This window comes from Nerophis lumbriciformis, linkage group LG23 (assembly GCF_033978685.3).
Source record: "Nerophis lumbriciformis linkage group LG23, RoL_Nlum_v2.1, whole genome shotgun sequence".
NCBI classification, from domain to species: domain Eukaryota; kingdom Metazoa; phylum Chordata; class Actinopteri; order Syngnathiformes; family Syngnathidae; genus Nerophis; species Nerophis lumbriciformis.
In genome coordinates, this window is record NC_084570.2 from 36,604,058 (window position 1) to 36,629,160 (window position 25,103).

A 25,103-nucleotide genomic window follows, 5' to 3' on the forward strand; every position below is an offset into this window, starting at 1 on the left:
ACATTAAATATTGTCCTGGCTTCTCAAGAACCAGATTATTTTTATTTGTTTGTTTTCATTTGTAAATGGTGTAGTGTTTTTAATGATCAAGCAAAAACGACTCATTCTCCATGTCATTCATATGTGTGTGTGTGTATGTATGTATGTATTTTTGTATATATATATATATGTATATATATATATATATATACATGTGTATATATATGTGTGTATATATATACATACATACATACATGTATGTATGTATGTATATATATATATACATGTATGTATGTATGTATGTATGTATGTGTGTATATATATATATATATATATATATATATATATATATATATATATATGTGTATATATATATATATATACAAACCCCGTTTCCATATGGGTTGGGAAATTGTGTTAGATGTAAATATAAACAGAATACAATGATTTTGCAAATCATGTTCTACCCATATTCAGTTGAATATGCTACAAAGACAACATATTTGATATTCAAACTGATAAACTTTTTTTTTGTGTGCAAATAATCAATTTGATGCCAGCAACACGTGACAAAGAAGTTGGGAAAGATGGCAATAAATACTGATAAAGTTGAGGAATGCTCATCAAACACTTATTTGGAACATCCCACAGGTGAATAGGCAAATTGGGAACAGGTGGGTGCCATGATTGGGTATAAAAGTAGATTCCATGAAATGCTCAGTCATTCACAAACAAGGATGGGGCGAGGGTCACCACTTTGTCAAAAAATGCGTGAGCAAATTGTTGAACAGTTTAAGAAAGACTTTTCTCAACCAGTTATTGCAAGGAATTTAGGGATTTTACCATCTACGGTCCGTAATATCATCAAAGGGTTCAGAGAATCTGGAGAAATCACTGCATGTAAGCAGCTAAGCCCGTGACCTTCGATCCCTCAGGCTGTACTGCATCAACAAGCGACATCAGTGTGTAAAGGATATCACCACATGGGGTCAGGAACACTTCAGAAACCCACTGTCAGTAACTACAGTTGGTCGCTACATCTGTAAGTGCAAGTTAAAACTCTCCTATGTAAGGCAAAAACCGTTTATCAACGACACCCAGAAACGCCGTCGGCTTCGCTGGGCCTGAGCTCATCTAAGATGGACTGATACAAAGTGGAAAAGTGTTCTGTGGTCTGACGAGTCCACATTTCAAATTGTTTTTGGAAACTGTGGACGTCGTGTCCTCTGGACCAAAGAGGAAAAGAACCATCCGGATTGTTCTAGGCGCAAAGTTGAAAAGCCAGCATCTGTGATGGTATGGGGGTGTATTAGTGCCCAGGACATGGGTAACTTACACATTTGTGAAGGCGCCATTAATGCTGAAAGGTACATACAGGTTTTGGAGCAACATATGTTGCCATCCAAGCAACGTTACCATGGGCGCCCCTGCTTATTTCAGCAAGACAATGCCAAGCCACGTGTTACATCAACGTGGCTTCATAGTAAAAGAGTGCGGTTACTAGACTGGCCTGCCTGTAGTCCAGACCTGTCTCCCATTGAAAATGTGTGACGCATTATGAAGCCTAAAATACCACAACGGAGACCCCCGGACTGTTGAACAACTTAAGCTGTACATCAAGCAAGAATGGGAAAGAATTCCACCTGAGAAGCTTCAAAAATGTGTCTCCTCAGTTCCCAAACGTTTACTGAGTGTTGTTAAAAGGAAAAGCCTTGTAACACAGTGGTGAACATGCCCTTTCCCAACTACTTTGGCACGTGTTGCAGCCATGAAATTCTAAGTTGATTATTATTTGCAAAAAAAAAATAAAGTTTGAGTTTGAACATCAAATATCTTGTCTTTGTAGTGCATTAAATTGAATATGGGTTGAAAAGGATTTGCAAATCATTGTATTCTGTTTATATTTACATCTAACACAATTTCCCAATTCATTTGGAAACGGGGTTTGTATATATATGTATATATATATCAATTTAAAAAAGTTTTTCTAACCTGTTTTGAAAAATAATCATGTTCATTTATTTGACCAAATAATACATTCTTATAATCGGTTTGAATGGAGAATGGTGTGTCATCAAGAATCGACTCTGAATCGAATCGGATGGAATGGTTCGGTGCCCAAAGATTCAGGCCCCTGGTCATTATCGGGGGAGGAAGAGGAAGAGCCAAACAGGACCCCAAAAGTGACAAAGTGGGGTCGTTGTGAGCATTTGAGTCTTTTCAAGACTTCCTCTTTGGTTGGCACAGAGGCTTCACTTCCTGCTTGCTGTTTGTTGTCTCCACGTCCGCCTGCTCGCGTCGCAGCCATTGCTCCCCCCCTCACTTCCTGTTGGCGGAAATAAACCCGCGTAGGTGTGTGCTCGCGCCAACACCTCGTCATGAAACCACGCCCTCCATGTACCAATGATAAATATCTAATGACTACTTGTTGATGCAGAGCTGATATCAAAGGTGTTCACATTGTCTTCTAACCGTGGTGATGTTCCACTGACCTACTTTCTGTCAATGCTCCTCATCATGTGCTCGATAATCGCCACACGTCGTGTCCGCACCGCTTCTCGATTTCTGTGAGAACGCGCTCTTGCACAACAGTCGGGGGAAGTGGTGAGGCAGCGGCGGTGAAGAACTGCAGCGGAACCATCTTGTCGGCTTCTTTGTGTATTGACACATTCCAAAGACCGAATGAACACGTCCCGGATTACAACACGACGCACAAAAAAAAATACAATATCAATTTTTGGGAGTAATTGCGTGTGGATGCTGAAATGTGCAAGCCGCTGTGGTTGCGCAATCCAAACTTAAATGCTAACGTTAGCATGTTAACAGTTAGCACACGTCAAGTGCCGAGTTAAATAACTATGAAGTGCATGCATGTAAAATTAGCTAAAGAAAAAGTTAACATCTAATACTGTATATATATGTATATGTATATGTATGTATGTATGTATGTATGTATGTATATACAGTATATGTACGTATTTATATATATGTATATACAGTATATGTATGTATTTATGTATATGTATGTTTGTATATATATGTATTTATGTATATATGTACTGTATATATATGTATATATATTGTGTGTATATATATAATATATATATATATATGTTATACGTGTATGTGTATATGTATATATATATATATATATATATATATATTATATATATAATTTTTATTTTTTTATTTTTTTATTTTTATTTTTTTTTAATTCATATTCAATTCTTGCATCTCAAGATCAACTTTCAGGTTTTAAGTTTTTATTATTTTCATGTTTTATGCCCTTTTTTTATATGGCAAACACGCAAAATATGCAATATTTTCACCAAAAAAAAGCAGAAATAACAATATTGATTTTGATTCATTGTTTGTTTTAGTTTCAATACTTCCATCTCAGATCAACTTTCAGATTATATATTATATTTTTATGTTTTATTTTTATGTTTTCATGACACTTGTTTTGCACCTTTTTTCCCTTTTGTATATGTTTTTTTTTCCATATTTGTATTATAAAATACAAAAATGACACCCTCTGGCTTCTCAATGTGCTGCACAGATGTGGTGACAAGGGGGGTCGTGGGGGTTGTCGCGGCAACAAAGAACCTTTCAGTCCGGTTCTCAACGCGACCCTCGGCCTTGTGATGGCTGCCGTCATTGTTCCCCAACAAAAGCACGCAGGTTTGCTTGGCGAGGATAGCCACGCTCTCCTGTTGGAACGCAACTCTTTTGTAACCCTCATTAGGCAAAGGTGACTTTTTTTTATCAACATGCTCCTTACAAAAACTGCGTCCTCTGCAGTGGACATTTGTGTTCTTCTGAAATGTTGTAACTTTGACAAAACAAAAATAGAGCAACATCAATCTACGCTCTTTGAATGTTACTAAGCACTTATTCATTGCTGTCTAACATGTTTATGGTGTCATCCTCCAGTGATAAACTGTGTGTGGAGACACAAAATTAGCTGCTAGCCGCTTGTCAGCCTGAGGATTAAAAATAAATAGGCATTAAAAGACATTAATCACACATTAAAAGTACTTTTTCACAAAAATTGGCACATATCTACACGCTAATTAATGTCACACACATTTTTACAGATTGCACACGCTTTTTAGCAACTTATTTGGATCGCAAAGTGGATTAGTATTAGTTATTACAATCAAAATGTCAGCTTTTTCTCATTACATTACGTTTTGTTGCTCTTTTTAAAACCTTTTTTTTTTCACTGTTAAATTTAATTTCAATTACCGGTAGGCCTGCAGCAGGTGATTACAATCAATGCTCGTAGCCACCAGGCGTATCTAAGGAGCGCAGAGAACGCAAACTAACAAGCAAACATAGGAGAATCAAAACAAAAACAACACAGGCACGACCGGAAGGGGCCGGTCATGACAGTACCCCCCCCCCCCCCTTAAGGGACGGATTCCAGGCGTCCCTGAAACAAGTCCAAAGGTGGGGCGAAGAGGAGGTCCGTGTGTGAAACACGCTGGACTCGGAGGTCTACTGATCGCTAAACAGATGCAGGTGAATACAATCAAGGCTCCTAGCAACCAGGCGTAACTAAGGAGCCCTGCGAGCGCAACCTAACTTGTCTGGCAGTTGATTCTTTGCATGGAGTGAGAAGAGGAAGTCAAAATGAAGAATTTGTGGTTAAAAGTGGAAAAGTCCGTTTTTGGATGTTTTCAAAGGGACCGTAGTCAGACCAATGTAGTCTGTACATGATGCAGGGCAAGAGCGCTTATACCACACCACCTTAACTCACCCTTTAGAGCACAGCTATAACTTCCTGGCACTAAACCTGCAGAAAATAGTTCTTCTCAGGTTTCCCTATGTTTATATTTTCACAATTTTTTCTTACACTTAATTGTAAACATATTCCTTATTTTTGCACCTTCATTTGAAGAGTTTATTATTATGGGGACGGCGTGGCGCAGTGGAAGAATGGCCGTGCGCGACCCGAGGGTCCCTGGTTCAATCCCCACCTAGTACCAACCTCGTCATGTCCGTTGTGTCCTGAGCAAGACACTTCACCCTTGCTCCTGATGGGTGCTGGTTAGCGCCTTGCATGGCAGCTCCCTCCATCAGTGTGTGAATGTGTGTGTGAATGGGTAAATGTGGAAGTAGTGTCAAAGCGCTTTGAGTACCTTGAAGGTAGAAAAGCGCTATACAAGTACAACCCATTTATCATTTATTTATTTATCATTTATTGTTAAGTGTTCAATGGGATTTTAGAGTGTTTTCCATGTTTGTGTTGACATTTCCTTTCCTTGACAGCTGAGGGAGTATAATCAGAGGAAGTTACATTTTAGGTTTTAAATGGAATTAATTTGTCTCCCGGTCCTTATTCTTGTAGGCCATGTAAAATATAAATAATTAACTTAAATTAAAATAAAATAAAGCCACTTCAGACTGTCATCCTCATGTCTACCAATTATAACCAAGATCTGAACTTGTGAAACCGAGTTATTACCTTGTCGTGTTTTGTGTTGAACCATCAGATCCAAGTTTGGCGCCATGCCACACCCATTTTTTGCAATTAATTATCACTTGTCAGTTTATTACACGTAAAGTGCAGTAATGAAAGTTAGTTTGGTGATGGCGTGAGGCAGTTTTCGCTGCTCGTCTACGCCCACTACGAGTAGGTAGAAACAGGTGCTGACCCATCGGGCACTTTAGGGTGTCATCGTCATCATTTCTACCAAATAGGATCAAGATCTGAATTTGTGGAGCCGAGTTGTTAACGTTTCACGTTGTGTGGCGAATAATAGGAGCAAAGTTTGGTGCCATGCCACGCCCACATCTTATGGCGTAGGATACTTTTGTCCGCAGTTTATCATCGCCTATATGTGTAGTATGTGTCATTTTAACCACGACTCATTTGGTCAAAGTCCTTAGGAGGAGTTTGTTAAAGTACGACCCTTTTTTTGGCTGAAAAATGGCCAAAAACCATCGGAGTAAAGTTGGGCGCCATGCCACGCCCACATCTTATGGCGTAGGAATTTTTTTCCTGTAATTTATCATCGCCTATATGTGTAGTATTTGTAATTTTAACCACGACTCATTTGGTCAAAGTCCTTAGGAGGAGTTAGTTAAAGTACAACCCCTTTTTTCGGCGAAAGATGGCAGACGAAAATCAAGATGGCCGACTTCCTGTTCGTTTTCAGGTATGGATTCCTGAGGCAATTTACGTGCGTCTTGTCACGATAGACGTCTCCCGTGATTTTTGTGTTGATACGCGAAACTGGGGACTTTTACTATGTAGGGGCCTCCATAAGGCGTCCAAACATGGAGACTTTTAGTATGTAGGGGCCTCCAGAAGGCGTCCAAACATATAAACATGGGGACTTTAGGTGCATGTTAGGGGCCACCAGAAGGCGTCCAAACATATAAACATGGGGACTTTTGGTGCATGTTAGGGGCCACCAGAAGGTGTCCAAACATATAAACATGGGGACTTTTGGTATGTTAGGGGCCTCCAGAAGGTGTCCAAATGTATAAATATGGGGACTTTTGGTATGTTAGGGCAGTGGTCCCCAACCTTTTTGTAACTGCGGACCGGTCAATGCTTGAAAATTAAAACTTTTTTTTTTTTTGTCATAAAAAAATACAATCATGTGTGCTTACGGACTGTATCCCTGCTGACTGTATTGATCTATATTGATATATAATGTAGGAACCAGAAATATTAATAACAGAAATAAACAACCCTTTTGTGCGAATGAGTGTGAATGGGGGAGGGAGGTTTTTTGGGTTGGTGCACTAATTGTAAGTGTATCTTGTGTTTTTTATGTTGATTTAATAAAAAAATTTAAAAAATGAAAATTATTATTATTTATTTTTTTTAATTTCTTGTGCGGCCCGGTACCGATCGATCCACGGACCAGTACTGGGCCGCGGCCCGGTGGTTGGGGACCACTGTGTTAGGGTCCTCCAGAAAGCATCCAAACGTATGAATATAGGGACTTTGGTGCATGTTAGGGGCCTTCAGAAGGCGTCCAAACGTACTGTATAAATATGCAGACTTTTGGTACGTTAGGGGCCTCCAGAAAGCCTCTAAACTTATAAACATGGGGACTTTTGGTGCATGTTTAGGGCTTTCAGAAGGCGTCCAAATGTATAAACATGGTGACTTTTGGTGCATTTTAGGGGCCTCCAGAAGGCGTCCAAACATAAAACATAGGGACTTTTGGTATGTTAGGGGCCTCCAGAAGGCCTCTAAACTTATAAACATGGGGACTTTTGGTGCATGTTTAGGGCTTTCAGAAGGCGTCCAAATGTATGAATATAGGGACTTTTGGTGCATGTTAGGGGCCTCCAGAAGGCGTCCAAACATAAAACATAGGGACTTTTGGTATGTTAGGGGCCTCCAGAAGGCCTCTAAACTTATAAACATGTGGACTTTTGGTGCATGTTTAGGGCTTTCAGAAGGCGTCTAAATGTGTGAATATAGGGACTTTTGGTGCATGTTAGGGGCCTCCAGAAGGCGTCCAAACATAAAACATAGGGACTTTTGGTATGTTAGGGGCCTCCAGAAGGCGTCCAAACATTTAAATATGGAGACTTTTGGTGCATGTTAGGGGCCCCCAGGAGGCGTCCAAATGTATAAACATGGTGACTTTTGGTATGTTAGGGGCCTCCAGAAGGTGTCCAAACATATAAACATGGGGACTTTTGGTGCATGTTCAGGGCCTCCAGAAGGCATCCAAATGTATAAACATGGTGACTTTTGGTGCATGTTAGGGGCCTCCAGAAGGCGTCCAAACATATAAACATAGGGACTTTTGGTATGTTAGGGGCCTCCAGTAGGCATCCAAACATTTAAATATGGGGACTTTTGGTGCATGTTAGGGGCCTCCAGAAGGCGTCCAAACGTATATACATGGGGACTTTTGGTATGTTAGGGGCCTCCAGAAGGTGTCCAAACGTATAAACATGGGGACTTTTGGTATGTTAGGGGCCTCCTGAAGGTGTCCAAACATATAAACATGGGGACTTTTGGGATGTTAGGGGCCTCCAGAAGGTGTCCAAACGTATAGAAGAAAAAAACAGCAAATTAAATCGTGCCCTTGCGGGGCTTGCTCCACTGCTCAGGCCCCAGTGACCGATGCGGAGCCATTTAAAGGCACTTTTCAGCCGGACTTAAAGGTCCATTTCCTCCTCACGACAAGAGTGGTTTTGTGTGCCGTTGACTTCCTCCATTCCTCGCCGTCACAAAGAGAATAGCGGCGAAGGCGACCCCGGCCCTTGGCAACGCCATTCATCACGGTGGGGCGGGAAGCGGAAGCAAGAAGAGGAAGGGAGGGGGAGGGGCAGCGATGGACATCTCTGCAGACGGCGGGCCCTCAGACGGTGCAGTGTGGGATGAACGCTGGCAGACAGCAAAATGGAGAAGAAAAGATTCACATCCCTTTTTTTTCTTTCGCTTTTGCACGTGGACCAAAGTCTGAGACGTGTTGTCGTCTTGCTGGGAAAAAGGTTCGTTAGTGTCGCTGCTTCTCCTGCGTCACACCTGGGAGCCTGGCACCTGGCAGTCAGCGCCAGTAGGAACTAAACAACCATTCACATCCAGATCCAGATGTTGATTCATTCCATTCTCAAACCATTCATTGTCAAATTTCTATTTGGTGAACGTCATTTTGCATGAGAATGACTAAATGAAGTAAAACATCAACACTCTACAAGTGTTGGCGGCACAACACGTTGATTCGAATCGCAATTCTTCTTCATCCCGGAAAAATCGATTTAAGAAGAAAAAAAAATAAGTTTTTGCTGAGTTAGTGCCGAAGAACACATGGTCTCCTAAAATATGATCCAGTGTTTCCATTTACTGTGGAACCTTGATTTACAAACTTAGTTGGTTCTTGAACACTATAATGTGTTTGTGTGTGTGTGTGTATATATATATTCATGTATTTATATGTGTGTGTGTATGTGTATATATATATATATATAATAAAAAATATATATATGTATATTATATATATATAATATATATATATAAATGCGATTTATATATATGCAGTATATACTGGATATATATAGCATTTATATATATATATATATATATATATATATATATATATATATATATATATATATATATATATATACTGTGACGGCGTGGCGCAGTGGCAGAGTGGCCGTGCGCGACCCGAGGGTCCCTGGTTCAATCCCCACCTAGTACAAACCTCGTCATGTCCGTTGTGTCCTGAGCAAGACACTTCACCCTTGCTCCTGATGGGTGCTGGTTAGCGCCTTGCATGGCAGCTCCCTCCATCAGTGTGTGAATGTGTGTGTGAATGGGTAAATGTGGAAGTAGTGTCAAAGCGCTTTGAGTACCTTGAAGGTAGAAAAGCGCTATACAAGTACAACCCATTTATCATTTATCATTTATATATATATACTGTGTATATATATATATATATATACTGTGTGTATATATATATATATATGTATATATATATATATATATATATATATATATATATATATATATATAATGTTATATACAGACAAAATCCCATTTGGTGCAACAGTGTTGCTCCAATAAAAAGCTTGTGTCAGCAAATATTTGTGGCATTTTTTGGGACACTCTGGGGTCACCTCGTCGTCATTGCTCGCGTTAGCACAAACTTGCCGTGTGAGTCGATCGGCTCTTGTCCCGGTACCGCCTAACCCTAACCCTCTATTACACGCATGCTATTTAACTGGCCCGTTTTCTCTCTGCCTTCAGTCTCCTCTTGGATCCTTTTTTTTTTCTCTTCTACTTATGGCTCCATTAGCTGTTTTCCGACTGCCCTCAGTCTCCTCTTGGATACAATGTCCTCCATTGTTGTTGTTCTTGTTGTTTTCCTCGTTCAGTCTTTCTACAAGACTACCGTGCTCCTTGCCACACACCAAATAAACACACTTAATATTTGTTTTTGTCCTTTTCAGGCGTTTTTGCAGAGAATCAGACAAACGGCAGATGACCAGCAGTGCCTCTCACCTGAACACGTCAAGGTAAGAGTGACATTTAACACCTGCTTATCCCCCGTCCATCTGTGGGACTTCACTTCCTTCCCTTTTCCCTTCCTGTGCACGCTTTGTAGATGTTGTTCTCCAACATCGAGGACATCCTGGAACTGCACAAAGAGCTGTTGTCCTCCGTGGAGGCCGTCCTGCAGCCTGCACCCCAGCCCTACCACGCTCTGGGTCACGTGTTCCTCCAATTTGTAAGTCCAATCAAGCGACGCGCACACAAACGCCTTTCAGTAAATGGCAGGGACAACCAGACTGGTACGACGATGGCGTTTGGGGGGAAAATGTTCCTCAAATGTCACTTGCGATACTGCGGTAATGACTTCACTTAGTGACGGTATGTCCTTTGAAAGGTGCACTACTTGGCTGCAACCAGTAGGGGCACTGTTTTTAATGTATTTAACACTTTTATAAAGGGGTCCCCAAAAATGTTTGTGTGTTTTTAAACTGCCATTGCTCAAAAATAATAATGAATCAAAATCAATGTTGTTATGAACTATTGACATATTTAAGGTTCCAATTACTTCACATCAAATATTACACTTTGAAATATTTTTTGGGGGAAATATTGCATATTTTGAGTGTTTGCCATATCATAAACACTTTACTTTGGACAAGAAAGCATAAAACACATGAAAAAATTCATAAAAATGTATATTCAACAGATAGATCAAAAGTCGATTGGAATAATTAAGCTTTAAAAGTAAAAAATAAATAAAATAAATATAATCTTTTTTAATACTTTTATAAGTGGGACCCTTTTGGATCCCCCCAAATTATTATTATTATTTTTTCTAAAATGTCATTGCTGAAAAAAAATAATGAAATGAAATCAATGTTATTTGAATTATTGTCATATTGAAGGTTCAAATGACTTCACATCAAATATTGCACTTTGAAATATTTGTTGCCACATTTTTTGTGTTTGCCCTATAAAAAACTGTTTTTTTGCACCAAAAAGCATAAAAACATGAAAAAATACTAAAAACATATAATTGACAGATAGAGCTGAAGTTGATTGAAATAATTAAGCATTGAAAGTAAAAAAAAAAAAAAAAGTAAGACCTTTTTTAACACTTTTATAAGTGGGACCCTTTTGGATCCCCAATAATTTTAGTATTTTTTCTTCTAAACTGTCATTGCTGAAAAAGATAATGAAATAAAATCAATGTTGTTATGGATTATTGACATATTGAAAGCTCCAATTACTTCACATCAAATATTACACTTAAAAATGTTTTGGGGGGAAAATATGGCATATTTTGAGTGTTTGCCATATTATAAACACATGAAAAAATTTATAAAAATGTATATTCAACAGATAAATCTAAAATTGATTGAAATAATTAAGCATAAAAAAGTTTTAAATTTTTTTTAATAAAGTATGACCTTTTTTAACACTTTTATAGGCCGGACCCTTTTGGATCCCCAATAATTTTAGTGTTTTTTTTTCTAAACTGTCATTGCTGAAAAAAATAAATAAATAAATAAAATCACTCTTGTTATGAATTATTGACACATTGAAGGCTCCAATGCCTTTACATCAAATATTACACTTTGAAATATGCTTTGGCTCATTTCGTGTTTGCCCTATAAAAAAACAGTTTTTTGGACCAAAAAGCATAAAAACATGAAACAAATACCAAAAATATATAAACTGATTGATAGATCTGAAGTTGATTGAAATACTTAAGCATTGAAAGTAAAAAAAAGAAAAAAAGTATGACCTTTTTTAATACTTTTATAAGTGGGACCCTTTTGGATCCTCAAAAATGTTGTGTTTTTTTTCTAAACTGTCATTGCTGAAAAAGAAAAATAATGAAATAAAATCACTGTTGTTAAGAATTATTGACATATTTAAAGCTCCAATTACTTCACATCAAATATTACACTTTCAAATATGTTTTGGGGAAAATATGGCATATTTTGAGTGTTTGACATAAAAAACATGAAATAAATAATAAAAATGTATATTGAACAGATAAATCTAAAGTTGATCAAAATACTACAAAAAAAAAAGTATGCCCTTTTTTTAAACACTTTTATGAGTGGGACCCTTTGGGATCCGTGAGAATTTTAGTGTTGTTTTTTTCTTAACGGTCTGCTCAAAAAAAAAAAAGAAGAAATAAAATCAATGTTGTCATGGATTATTGACATATTTCACATCAAATATTCCAAATATGTGTGTGTCTGCCCTATCAAAAACAAAGGTTTTGGACAAAAAAAATCATAAAAACATGAAAGAAAATACTAAAAACTTAAAATGGACGGATAGATCTGAAGTTGATTGAGAGACTTAAGCATTGAAAGTAAAATTATTATTATTAAACTATTTAAGTTTCCAATTATTTCACACCAAATATTACCCTTTAAAATATTTTTGGGGAAAATATTGCATATTTTGTGTGTTTGCTCTACCAAATTTTTTTTTTTGACAAAATAGGCATAAAAAACATGAAAAAATAACTAATTATCGAGAAATAAATCTGAAGTTGATTGAGACACGTAAGCATTAAAAGTAAAACAAAAAATGTATGACTTATTTTTACAACTTTTATGGGAACCTTTTGGATCCCTAAGAACTTTAGCATTTTTTTTAAAACGGTAATTGCTCAAAAAATAGTAATTAAATAAAATCAATATTATGAATTATTGACCTGTTCAAGGTTCCAATTACTTCACATCTAATATTACACTTTGAGGGAAAAGATTGCATATTTGCTGTAAAAAAAAACAGGTTTTTGACAAAAAGGACATAAAACATCAACATTTAAAAAAAAAAAAAACGTCATATCTACAGCTAGACCTCAAGTTGATCCACGGAATTAAGTGATAAATAATAATAATAACCTCCTCTCTGAGCTGCCACCTTACCGTGGTAGAGGAGTTTGCGTGTCCCAATGATCCTAGGAGCTATGTTGTCCGGGGGTTTCTATGCCCCCTGGTAGGGTCTCCCAAGGCAAACTGGTCCTAGGTGAGGGATCAGACAAAGAGCAGCTCGAAGACCTCTATGAAGAACACTAACAAAGGACCCAGATTTCCCTCGCCCGGACGCGGGTCACCGGGGCCGCCCACTGGAGCCAGGCCCGGAGGTGGTGCACGATGGCGAGCGCCTGGTGGCCGGGCCTGTCCCCATGGGGCCCGGCCGGGCACAGCTCGAAGAGACAACGTGGGTCCCCCCTCCAATGGGCTCACCACCCATAGCAGGGGCCATAGAGGTCGGGTGCATTGTGAGCTGGGCGGCAGCCGAGGGCAGGGCACTTGGCGGTCCGATCCTCGGCTACATAAGCTGGCTCTTGGGACGTGGAACGTCACCTCGCTGGGGGGGAAGGAGCCTGAGCTAGTGCGTGAGGTGAAGAAGTTCCGGCTAGATATAGTCGGACTCACTTCGACGCACAGCAAGGGCTCTGGAACCACTTCTCTTGAGAGGGGTTGGACTCTCTTCCACTCTGGCGTTGCCGGCAGTGAGAGGCGACGGGCTGGGGTGGCAATTCTTGTTGCCCCTCGGCTCAAAGCCTGCACGTTGGAGTTCAACCCGGTGGATGAGAGGGTAGCTTCCCTCCGCCTTCGGGTGGGGGGACGGGTCCTGACTGTTGTTTGCGTTTACGCGCCAAACGGCAGCTCAGAGTACCCACCCTTTTTGGATTCACTCGAGAGAGTACTGGAGAGTGCTCCCCCGGGTGATTCCCTCGTTCTACTGGGGGACTTCAACGCTCATGTTGGCAGCGACAGTGAAACCTGGAGAGGTGTGATTGGGAAGAATGGCCGCCCGGATCTGAACCCGAGTGGTGTTCTGTTATTGGACTTTTGTGCTCGTCACAGATTGTCGATAACAAACACCATGTTCAAACATAAGGGTGTCCATATGTGCACTTGGCACCAGGACACCCTAGGCCGCAGTTCCATGATCGACTTTGTAGTTGTGTCATCGGATTTGCGGTCTCATGTTTTGGACACTCGGGTGAAGAGAGGGGCGGAGCTTTCTACCAATCACCACCTGGTGGTGAGTTGGCTGCGATGGTGGGGGAGGATGCCGGACAGACCTGGCAGGCCCAAACGCATTGTGAGGGTTTGCTGGGAACGCCTGGCAGAGTCTCCTGTCAGAGAGAGTTTCAATTCCCACCTCCGGAAGAACTTTGAAAATGTCACGAGGGAGGCGCTGGACATTGAGTCCGAGTGGACGATGTTCCGTGCCTCTGTTGTCGAGGCGGCCGATTGGAGGTGTGGCCGCAAGGTGGTTGGTGCCTGTCGTGGCGGTAATCCTAGAACCCGTTGGTGGACGCCGGCGGTGAGGGATGCCGTCAGGCTGAAGAAGGAGTCCTATCGGGTTCTTTTGGCTCATGGGACTCCTGAGGCAGCAGACAGGTACCGACAGGCCAAGCGGTGTGCGGCTTCAGCGGTCGCGGAGGCAAAAACTCGGACATGGGAGGAGTTCGGGGAGGCCATGGAAAAAGACTTCCGGACGGCTTCGAAGCAATTCTGGACCACCATCCGCCGCCTCAGGAAGGGGAAGCAGTGCAGTGTCAACACCGTGTATGGTGGGGAGGGTGCTCTGCTGACCTCGACTGCGGATGTTGTGGATCGGTGGAGAGAATACTTCGAAGACCTCCTCAATCCTACCAGCACGTCTTCCTATGAGGAAGCAGGGCCTGGGGAATCTGTGGTGGGCTCTCCTATTTCTGGGGCTGAGGTTGCCGAGGTAGTTAAAAAGCTCCTCGGTGGCAAGGCCCCGGGGGTGGATGAGACCCGCCCGGAGTTCCTTAAGGCTCTGGATGTTGTGGGGCTGTCTTGGTTGACAAGACTCTGCAACATCGCGTAGACATCGGGGGCGGTACCTCTGGATTGGCAGACCGGGGTGGTGGTTCCTCTCTTTAAGAAGGGGAACCGGAGGGTGTGTTCCAACTATCGTGGGATCACACTCCTCAGCCTTCCCAGTAAGGTCTATTCAGGTGTACTGGAGAGGAGGCTACGCCGGATAGTCGAACCTCGGATTCAGGAGGAACAGTGTGGTTTTCGTCCTGGTCGTGGAACTGTGGACCAGCTCTATACTCTCGGCAGGGTCCTTGAGGGTGCATGGGAGTTTGCCCAACCAGTCTACATGTGCTTTGTGGACTTGGAGAAGGCATTCGACCGTGTACCCCGGGAAGTCCTGTGGGGAGTGCTCAGAGAGTATGGGGTAGCGGACTGTCTTATTGTGGCAGTTCGCTCCCTGTATAATCAGGGTCAGAGCTTGGTCCGCATTGCCGGCAGTAAGTCGGACACGTTTCCAGTGAGGGTTGGACTCCGCCAAGGCTGCCCTTTGTCACCGATTCTGTTCATAACCTTTATGGACAGAATTTCTAGGCGCAGTCAGGGCGTTGAGGGTATCTGGTTTGGTGGCTGCAGGATTAGGTCTCTGCTATTTGCAGATGATGTGGTCCTGATGGCTTCCTCCGGCCAAGATCTTCAGCTCTCACTGGATCGGTTCGCAGCCGAGTGTGAAGCGACTGGGATGGGAATCAGCACCTCCAAGTCCGAGTCCATGGTTCTCTCCCGGAAAAGGGTGGAGTGCCATCTCCGGGTTGGGGAGGAGATCTTGTCCCAAGTGGAGGAGTTCAAGTACCTCGGAGTCTTGTTCACGAGTGGAGGAAGAGTGGATCGTGAGATCGACAGGCGGATCGGTGCGGCGTCTTCAGTAATGCGGACGCTGTATCGATCCGTTGTGGTGAAGAAGGAGCTGAGCCCGAAAGCAAAGCTCTCGATTTACCGGTCGATCTACGTTCCCATCCTCACCTATGGTCATGAGCTTTGGGTCATGACCGAAAGGACAAGATCACAGGTACAAGCGGCCGAAATGAGTTTCCTCCACCGAGTGGCGGGGCTCTCCCTTAGAGATAGGGTGAGAAGCTCTGTCATTCGGGGGGAGCTCAAAGTAAAGCCGCTGCTCCTCCACATCGAGAGGAGCCAGATGAGGTGGTTCGGGCATCTGGTCAGGATGCCACCCGAACGCCTTCCTAGGAAGGTGTTTCGGGCACGTCCGACCGGTAGGAGGCCACGGGGAAGACCCAGGACACGCTGGGAAGACTATCTCTCCCGGCTGGCCTGGGAACGCCTCGGGATCCCCCGGGAGGAGCTGGACGAAGTGCCTGGGGAGAGGGAAGTCTGGGCTTCCCTGCTTAAGCTGCTGCCCCCGCGACCCGACCTCGGATAAGCGGAAAAAGATGGATGGATGGATGGATGGATGGATAATAATAATAACTAGAAAATTCCCGCCCAAATGCAGCTGAGATAGGCTCCAGCACAACCCGCGACCCCGAAGGGAATAAGCAGAAGAAAATGGATGGATGGATTCCCGCGGAAATTTGGATGGGCCTGCTATCTGTGCCCTGGACCTTTGGCTGGGGGTCGGCGGAAGCCGGCGTCTTTATATGTGGTGAAGAGTGTCTGAATGCGTGAGTTTTAGGTGTAACTGTACAAAACGAGCCACAGAGCATTAAAACAGTAGCACGTTTACATAAAAATGCTAACACTTAGCATGTGTGCTAACGATAGCATGATTACATTTAATAAGTGCCACATACCAAGTTATATGGCTCTGTGGTAAATGGTAGCAAAACCAGCTCAAAAAGTTCGCAAGCTAATGTTAGCCTGTTAGCAAGCTAACGTTACCATGCTAACAGTTAGCTTGTTTCACATACCAAGTTATATGACTCAAAGGTGTAAGAATGGGGATTTACAGTAAAAAGTGTAAACTAAGATAAAAAAGTTAGCACTTTAATGGTAGCATGCTAACAGAGTAACATGTGTCACATACCAGGTTAAATGACAATGGGGTCAACAGTTTCAAAAATAGCATGTTAGCATGCTAACGTTAACATGCTAACAGTTAGCTTGTTTCACATTCCTGTGACCAAAACAGTCTTGGTTTTGAAAATGAAAAATATCCAAAGGTTTGGTGTCATGTAAACATTGAATATATCTTTTTGTAGCTTTTTAAAAAAAAAAGTTTTAAACATTCCAACAATTCATCCTACTCTGCACCCCACCCCACCCCCAGCTACTGTGCCACCACTCCCCTCTGTTTGAACTGGTGTGGCCTCTGGGGGCCAAACAAAGAGGTGTGTGTCCCCACTTGAAGAAGAGCTGCTGTGTCAGCCTGCAGTCATTTGACCAAGTCCAAGTTAGAACATAGTCAAAGATCCTCTATGTGGTTCTTAACCATAGGGCCAGGGTCCATTGTTGGGCTGCGCGTGGCCCCTGAAGGGCCGACAAAATAAAAATAGTGTTTCTCAGCTGCGGTCCGTCTGCAATACACTTTTCCACCACCTGTGGCAGTAATGACAAGATCAAACAAACAGAAGAAGTCAACCCATTGAGGGCCACAGACTGACAAATCAAAGGTATCGGGGGCCATGTTGTTAGTTTTCACCTTCAAACACAGTACATTATATAGATAAGCCGAACTGAAATGCTAACAGTTAGCACGCTGGCCATATAATAATAATGAATTAGATTTATATAGCGCTTTTCTAGACACTCAAAGCGCTTCACAGAGAACTGAGAACCAATTATTCATTCACACCTGGTGGTGGTAAGCTACTTTCGTAGCCACAGCTGCCCTGGGGTAGACTGACAGAAGAAAGGCTGCCAGTTTGCGCCTACGGCCCCTCCGACCACCACCTATCATTCATTCATCATTCATTCACCAGTGTGAGCGGCACCGGGGGCAAGGGTGAAGTGTCCTGCCCAAGGACACAACGGCAGCGATTTGGATGGTAAGAGGGGGGGAGCGAACCTGCAACCCTCAGGTTTCTGGCACGGCCACTCTACCCACTACGCCATGCCGCCCCATGGCGCCCATGGCATATAGCATCAAGTAACAAAAAATATGAGCAAAATTTGCTAAAAAAACTAGCTTGCTAACATGTTAACAATAGCATGCCTACGGATAGTATTCGTGAAATACCAAAACATATGCCACTGAGGTGTATACCTGTTAAATTAGCTGGAAAAAAAATTCAGTAAGCTAAAATGCTAACTGTAACATGCGTCAAGTACCAAAATATTCTATAACTCTGAGGTGTGTACATGAAAAATGTGTTTAAAATGCTAATATGATAACGTTAGCATGCAACAAGTACCCAAATATGACTGAGGTGTATGCCTACAAAATTAGCTAATAAAAAAAAAAATCTAGAAAATGCAATTTCATGTGAATGTTGAGGAGTCAAAGCCAAACTGAAATGTTAACAGTTAGCACGCTGGACATATAGCGTCAAGTAACCAAAAGTATGAGGAAAATGAGCTAAAACAGCTAGCGTACTGACAGTGTTTTGCTAACATGTTAAACAATAGCATGCCTATTGGTGGCATTAGTGAAATACCAAAATATACCACACTGAGGTATATACCTCCTAAATTAGCTAAAAAAATATTGCATGCCAATGTTAGCATGCTAAAATGCTAACTCTAACATGCATCAGGTACCAAAATAATCTATAACTCTGAGGTGTGTTCCTGAAAAATGTGTTTAAAATGCTAGCCTGCTAATATTAGCATGCATCAAGTACTAAAATATGACTGAGGTGTATGCCTACAAAATTAGCTAAAAAAGAAGCTATCATACTAATGTTAGCATGCAAGTACTTCAGGCCAAGATGTATCTCGCAAAATTAGCAACAAAGCTAGCATGCTAATATTGGAAGGCTAACCATAGGGCCGCAGGTGGTTAAAAATGAGCTACTTTGGACACCCGTGAACAAATGTCGTAGAGAAGTATCTGCAGCGCAAAAAAGATGACTCAAGTGGTGAAGTTGTTTTCATTTTCACTTCAGTGTTATTGACCGTTGAGTTCAGAAACATGTTCCTTAATAACTGTGTTTATTTATTTTACCACAACATAAAAGTAAACGTATTTGTGTGGTGGTAATATTTGAGTGGGCCGTTGACTCCAATCAATTAAGAATCGTTACAAATAAGAATCGCAATTAATTAAACCTTTTTGTAATCGATTTTTTTAATTGATTAAGAATCGTTACAAATAAGAATTGCAATTAATTAGATTTTTTTTTATCGATTTTGAAATCAATTAAGAATCGTCAAAAATAAGAATCACGATTAATTTAATTTTGTTTAAATCGATTTTTTATTTCTTTTAATCGATTAAAAATTGTTACAAATAAGAATCGCGATGTATTAGATTTTGTTTAAATCGATTTTTTTAAATCGATTAAGAATGGTCACAAATTAGAATCACGATTAATTAAATTTTTTCATGTTGTTTTTTAATCGATTAAGAATCGCAATTAGATTTTAAAAAAAATATATATATATATATATATTTTTTTAATCAAATTATTTAAATATTTTTTTGATCGCTTTTTTTTATTAGATTGATTAAGAAACATTACATACAAGAATCACAATTAATTAAATTTTATTTAAATCCATTTTTTATTTTTTTAAATTGATTAAGAATCATTACAAATAAGAATTGCGATTAATTTGATTCTGTTTCAATCGATTTTAAATGTTTTGGAATCGATTTAATAGTTACAATTTAGAATCATGATTAACAATAATTTTTATATAATTTTTTTTATTGATTACGAGTCTCAATCACATTTAAAAAAATATATTTTTTTTGAATCAAATAATTTAAAAACATTTTTAATCGTTTTTTATCTTTTTAAATCGATTAAAAATCATTACAAATAAGAATCGCAAAAAAAAAAATATTTTTGAATCAATATAGAATCGTTACAAATAGGAATCATCATTCGATTTTTTTTAAATCGATTTTTTAAACCGATTAAGAACGGTTACAAATAAGAATCGAGATTAATTAGAATCTTTTTTTTTTTTTTTAAATCGATTTAAAAAAAAATTTGAATTGATTAAGAATCGTTACAAATTAGAATCACGATAATTCTATTTTTTATGTCGACTTCTAATCGACTAAGAATCGTTACAAATAAGAATCGCAATTCGATTTTTTTTAGATACATTTTTTCCAATTTTTTAAGCAAATAAGAATCATTACAAATAATAATCACGGATAAATAAATATTTTTAAAATCGTTTTGTAATTTTTTTGAATCGATTAAGAATTGTAAAAAGTCAAAGAATTGCGATTAATTTAAAAGAAATTTAAATCGCAGATATTTTTTTCCGATTACAAATCGTTACAAAAAAATCACGATTAATTAGATTTTGTATGTATTTTTTAGCGATTAATAATAGTTACGAATCAAAATCACGATTAATTTGATTTTAGGAGTATTTTTTTAATCGATTAAGAATTGTTAATAAACAGGAATTGCGATTTTTTTATATTTAAAAAAATAAATAAATCAAGAATCGTCACAAATAAGATACGCGATTAATTAAATTTTGTTCAAATCAATTTTTATTTTTTTTTAATCGATTAAAAATCGTTACAAATAGGAATCACGATCAATTAGAATTATTATTTTTTTGAATTGATTTTTTTTTTTTGAATCGATTCAAAATAGCTAAAAATTAAAATCACAATTATTCCATTTTTTTATATCGGTTTTTAATCGATTAATAATTGCAATTAGATTTAAAAATATATATTTTTATGAATCGAAAAATAATTTTAAAATGTTTTTAATCTTTTTTTTCTTTTTTTTTAATTGATTAAGAATCATTACAAATAAGAATCGCAACAAAAAAAAAAAAAATAGATTTTTGAATCAATTAAGAATTGTTACCAATAAGAATCACCATTAATTAGATTTTATTTTAATCGATTTTTTTGAATCGATTAAGAATTGTTACAAATAAGAATCGTGGTTAATTTGAATCTTTTTTTTTAATCGATTTTAAAAAAAAATTAATCGATTAAGAATCGTTACAAATTAGAATCATGACAATTAAATATTTTATGTAGACTTTTAATCGATTAAGAATCGTTACAAATAAGAACGCAATTAGATTTTTTTAAAATAAATTTGTTCTATTTTTTATAATCGAATAAGAATCATTACAAATAAGAATCGCAAAAAATTTAACATTTTTAAAACCGTTTTTAATTTTATTTTTAATCGATTAAGAATTGCAATTAAATTGAAAAAAATTTAAATCGATGATTTTTTTTTCCGATCACAAATCGCTACAAAAAAAGAATCACGATTAATTAGATTTTTAATCGATTAATAATCATTACAAATAAAAATCACAATTAATTCGATTTTAGGAGGATTTTTTTTAATCGATTAAGAATTGTTATCCATCCATCCATCCATTTTCTACGGCTTGTCTTTTTTTTGGGGTCATGGGGGGTGCTTGAGCCTATCTCAGCTGCATTCGGGCGGAAGGCGGGGTACACCCTGGACAAGTCGCCATCTCATCGCAGGGCCAACAGAGAATTAATTAGATTTTTTTTAAATACATTTTTTAAAATTGATTAGGAATCGTTACAAAAAATAAATATTGGAAACTCTACAAGTGACCCGTTTTCTTGCTGCCCTCAGTCTCCTCTTGGATGATTTTTATTTCATTTTGTTGTTGTTATTGCTGCGTTCAATGCAGTCTTTGGTTTATTTCTAAAGACATGCACCGGGGGACACGTCGACTAGCAGCACTAAATTGGCCCCCCAGTGACCCCTGACAAGGACGACATATATCAGGGAGTGTCTGTGGCTTGCTATAATATGCTGTGATGTTGTGGTGAGGTGACTTTTAGTGTGTAATTGGCTGGTCAGACGAGACACATGTGCTGCAGACGTCACGGTCGGTGTGGAGAATTGATTGCGGCGCGGCGAGGAGGCGGGACTCCACACTTTTTGTCTTGTAGTCAGACTTGGAGACACGGAGGTCACATTGTGGACGCCTGCTTTCAAACTTAATTGTCTCTTTTTATTTTATTTTATTTTTTAATTAATGAATTATTTTTTTATTAATTAGATTTGTATTTATTTGTTTTACATTTTTTTATTTGCTTATTTATTTCTATTAATTAATTGTATTTATTTATTTTAAATTATTTTATTTACTCATTGTATTTTTATGTATCAATCAATCAATCAATCAATGTTTATTTATATAGCCCTAAATCACAAGTGTCTCAAAGGGCTGCACAAGCCACAACGACATCCTCGGTACAAAGCCCACATAAGGGCAAGGAAAAACTCACCCCAGTGGGACGTCGATGTGAATGACTATGAGAAACCTTGGAGAGGACCGCATATGTGGGTAACCCCCACCCCCTCTAGGGGAGACCGAAAGCAATGGATGTCGAGTGGGTCTGACATAATATTGTGAGAGTCCAGTCCATAGTGGATCCAACATAATAGTAAGAGTCCAGTCCATAGTGGGGCCAGCAGGACACCATCCCGAGCGGAGACGGGTCAGCAGCGCAGAGATGTTCCCAGCCAATGCACAGGCGAGCGGTCCACCCCGGGTCCCGACTCTGGACAGCCAGCACTTCATCCATGGCCACCAGATCTGTCCCCCCCCCCCTCCACAAGGAAAAGGGGAGCAGAGGAGAAAAGAAAAGAAACGGCAGATCAACTGGTCTAACGGGGGCTATTTAAAGGCTAGAGTATACAAATGAGTTTTAAGATGGGACTTAAATGCTTCTACTGAGGTAGCATCTCTAATTGTTACCGGGAGGGCATTCCATAGTCCTGGAGCCCGAATAGAAAACGCTCTATAGCCCGCAGACTTTTTTTGGGCTCTGGGAATCACTAATAAGCCGGAGTTCTTTGAACGCAGATTTCTTGCCGGGACATATGGTACAATACAATCGACAAGATAGGACGGAGCTAGACCGTGTAGTATTTTATACGTAAGTAGTAAAACCTTAAAGTCACATCTTAAGTGCACAGGAAGCCAGTGCAGGTGAGCCAGTATAGGCGTAATATGATCAAACTTTCTTGTTCTTGTCAAAAGTCTAGCAGCCGCATTTTGTACCAACTGTAATCTTTTAATGCTAGACATAGGGAGACCCGAAATAGTATATATATAATGTATAGAAAAACAAAGCGTAAGTGATATGATAGCAAACAAATAGTGTCACGTCAGCTGTTTACTGTCCACAGTGCTACACACTTTGTGTATTATTGTGTATATATTGCATCTATATCTACACACTTTTGGCCAAAAGGAAGTCCAAATATCAAGACTGATGAGACCAAACCAATCAGAGTGTGCTGTTCAGTATCGCGGCCCCTGATTGGCTCAGCCTCGGATTACATGACTATATTGGATTAAAGGTGACTATGTGGGTGTTATTTCATGCTCTCATATTGTAAAAAAATATATATTTAGAAGGTAGTAAACCCTTTTTTTTACACTCTAAACCAGGGGTGTCAAGACCCGCGGGCCGGATCCATGAATGATCTATGGCCCCCGGGATGATATTTGATTAGTATTAAAACAAGCCCGTAGGCCACAGCCACCTGCTGCTGTTTTGCACGCAAAATACTCCATCAGTGTTGGCGCTAGTAAATAAAATCCACAGTAAATTTTTGGGGTCCCACATTTTTGTAAGCGTTTTGAAAACAAATGCATTATCCTGTTATATCTCACATTCTATACTGTGTTTTGGAAAAAGGTTGTCATGAACGGTACTTAATTCAATTAAAAAAGAATTTAAATTTTTTTTAATAATTATATGCATATGTAAATGTATTCAGTTATAAACATTCATTCACTTTCTTCTTTACTTTACTGCTGCCGGGTATTTTTTCTATATTTTTATTGTAATGTTTTCAGTATGTGTTTGTTCTATTTTTGGCCAAAGTAAGACAAAGAAAACAATCTGAAGTTATCTTTATTTTTTACTTTTAATGCCATGATTTTAATAGTCCGGCCCGCGTGTGAATAGATTTTCCTCCATGCGGCCCCTGAGCTAAAATGATTTTGACACCCCTGCTTTTTACATATTCAACTATTGGAGCCATTAACAGCAATAGGAGCCAATAACAGCAATAGTGTATGGTCATTTAGTGTAAGCTGGGTTCTAAAAGTGAAAATGGTGATTTCACACACACTCCAAATGATGATCATCACAGTTGAAATAAATCACAATCCAATAGATGATCATTCTAATCAAGTTGGTGGACTTTTCCATTCTCTGCTCTCTTCTTTGCCATGTACTTTGGTGTTTACATCTAAATGTCCTCCAAAAAGCACACAATGTCATTTTTGAAAAGGTAAACATGCTAGGCTGCTAGCAGCTACACAACAGCTAAGCAGACAATAGCACACAAGCTAGACATAGGTAATATTCATGGAACAATAAGAGGTGACATTTGTCAACATAAACAAGTATCAAATCATTATAGTTGCATATTACTTACACTTACAAAGTCTCCAAGGCAGTATTAGAAAGTATCCAGTAACAAACGTGTCCGCATCATTCAACTTACAAATTATACAAAAACTAATTACCACTCCCGCTACAACTTAAAGACAGCATAAGACCTTTCCAGGCGGTTAATGATAAATAGGTTTTTCATTGTTCGCTGTTTGACTCGTTTCACTTAATCAAACCTTTTTCTATCATTCCACACTACAATGTAATACGAGTGGGTAAGACTCTTGCTGATATCGTGTCGCATCAATAATCGCATCGGCCAATACTCAAAGCTACAATTGTAGTATCACAATGAAACTTGAACTTTAGACGCTCCTGCAAAGTTTGTTTTGACTTTTGAGGGGTTTTCTTCTATTGAAACTCAACATTTGTACCTTTTCTGTGAACTTCCGAGTGGGAGTTTAAACTGTGGGTTACTTTTATTGTTGATGTTGAGGAGTAGTGAAAAATGGATACATATACTGTATGTTGTTCTGCGGAGGCTAACTCCCCATTGCCGCATATCCATTACACTTTCCTCCGTAGCCCCAAGACCTTTTGTTTTTTTCGCTAAAATTCAAACTGTGTACCTTTTCTGTGAATTTCAGAGTGGGAGTTTAAACTGTGGATTACTTTTATTGTTGATGTTGAGTTGTGAAAAATGGATGCATATATGTTGTTCTGCGGAGGCTTCCTCTCCATTGCCGCATATCCATTACACTTCCCTCCGCGGCCTGAGACCTTTTGGTTTTTTCGCTAAAACTCAACATTTGTACCTTTTCTGTGAATTTCTGAGTGG

The 25,103-nt window shown here is 39.4% G+C and overlaps 1 protein-coding gene across 2 annotated transcripts in view; it reads left to right on the plus strand.

Annotated features, from left to right (window-relative positions):
- prex1 (phosphatidylinositol-3,4,5-trisphosphate-dependent Rac exchange factor 1) overlaps nucleotides 1–25,103 on the plus strand; it is a 245,354-nt gene that overhangs the window by 30,629 nt on the left and 189,622 nt on the right. For both annotated transcript variants that reach the window (XM_061985632.2, XM_061985633.2), the window contains exons 2-3: nucleotides 9,916–9,981; nucleotides 10,071–10,193. In XM_061985632.2, coding sequence (XP_061841616.1) covers nucleotides 9,916–9,981; nucleotides 10,071–10,193 — 189 coding nt within the window. The remainder of the gene's footprint in view (nucleotides 1–9,915; nucleotides 9,982–10,070; nucleotides 10,194–25,103) is intronic.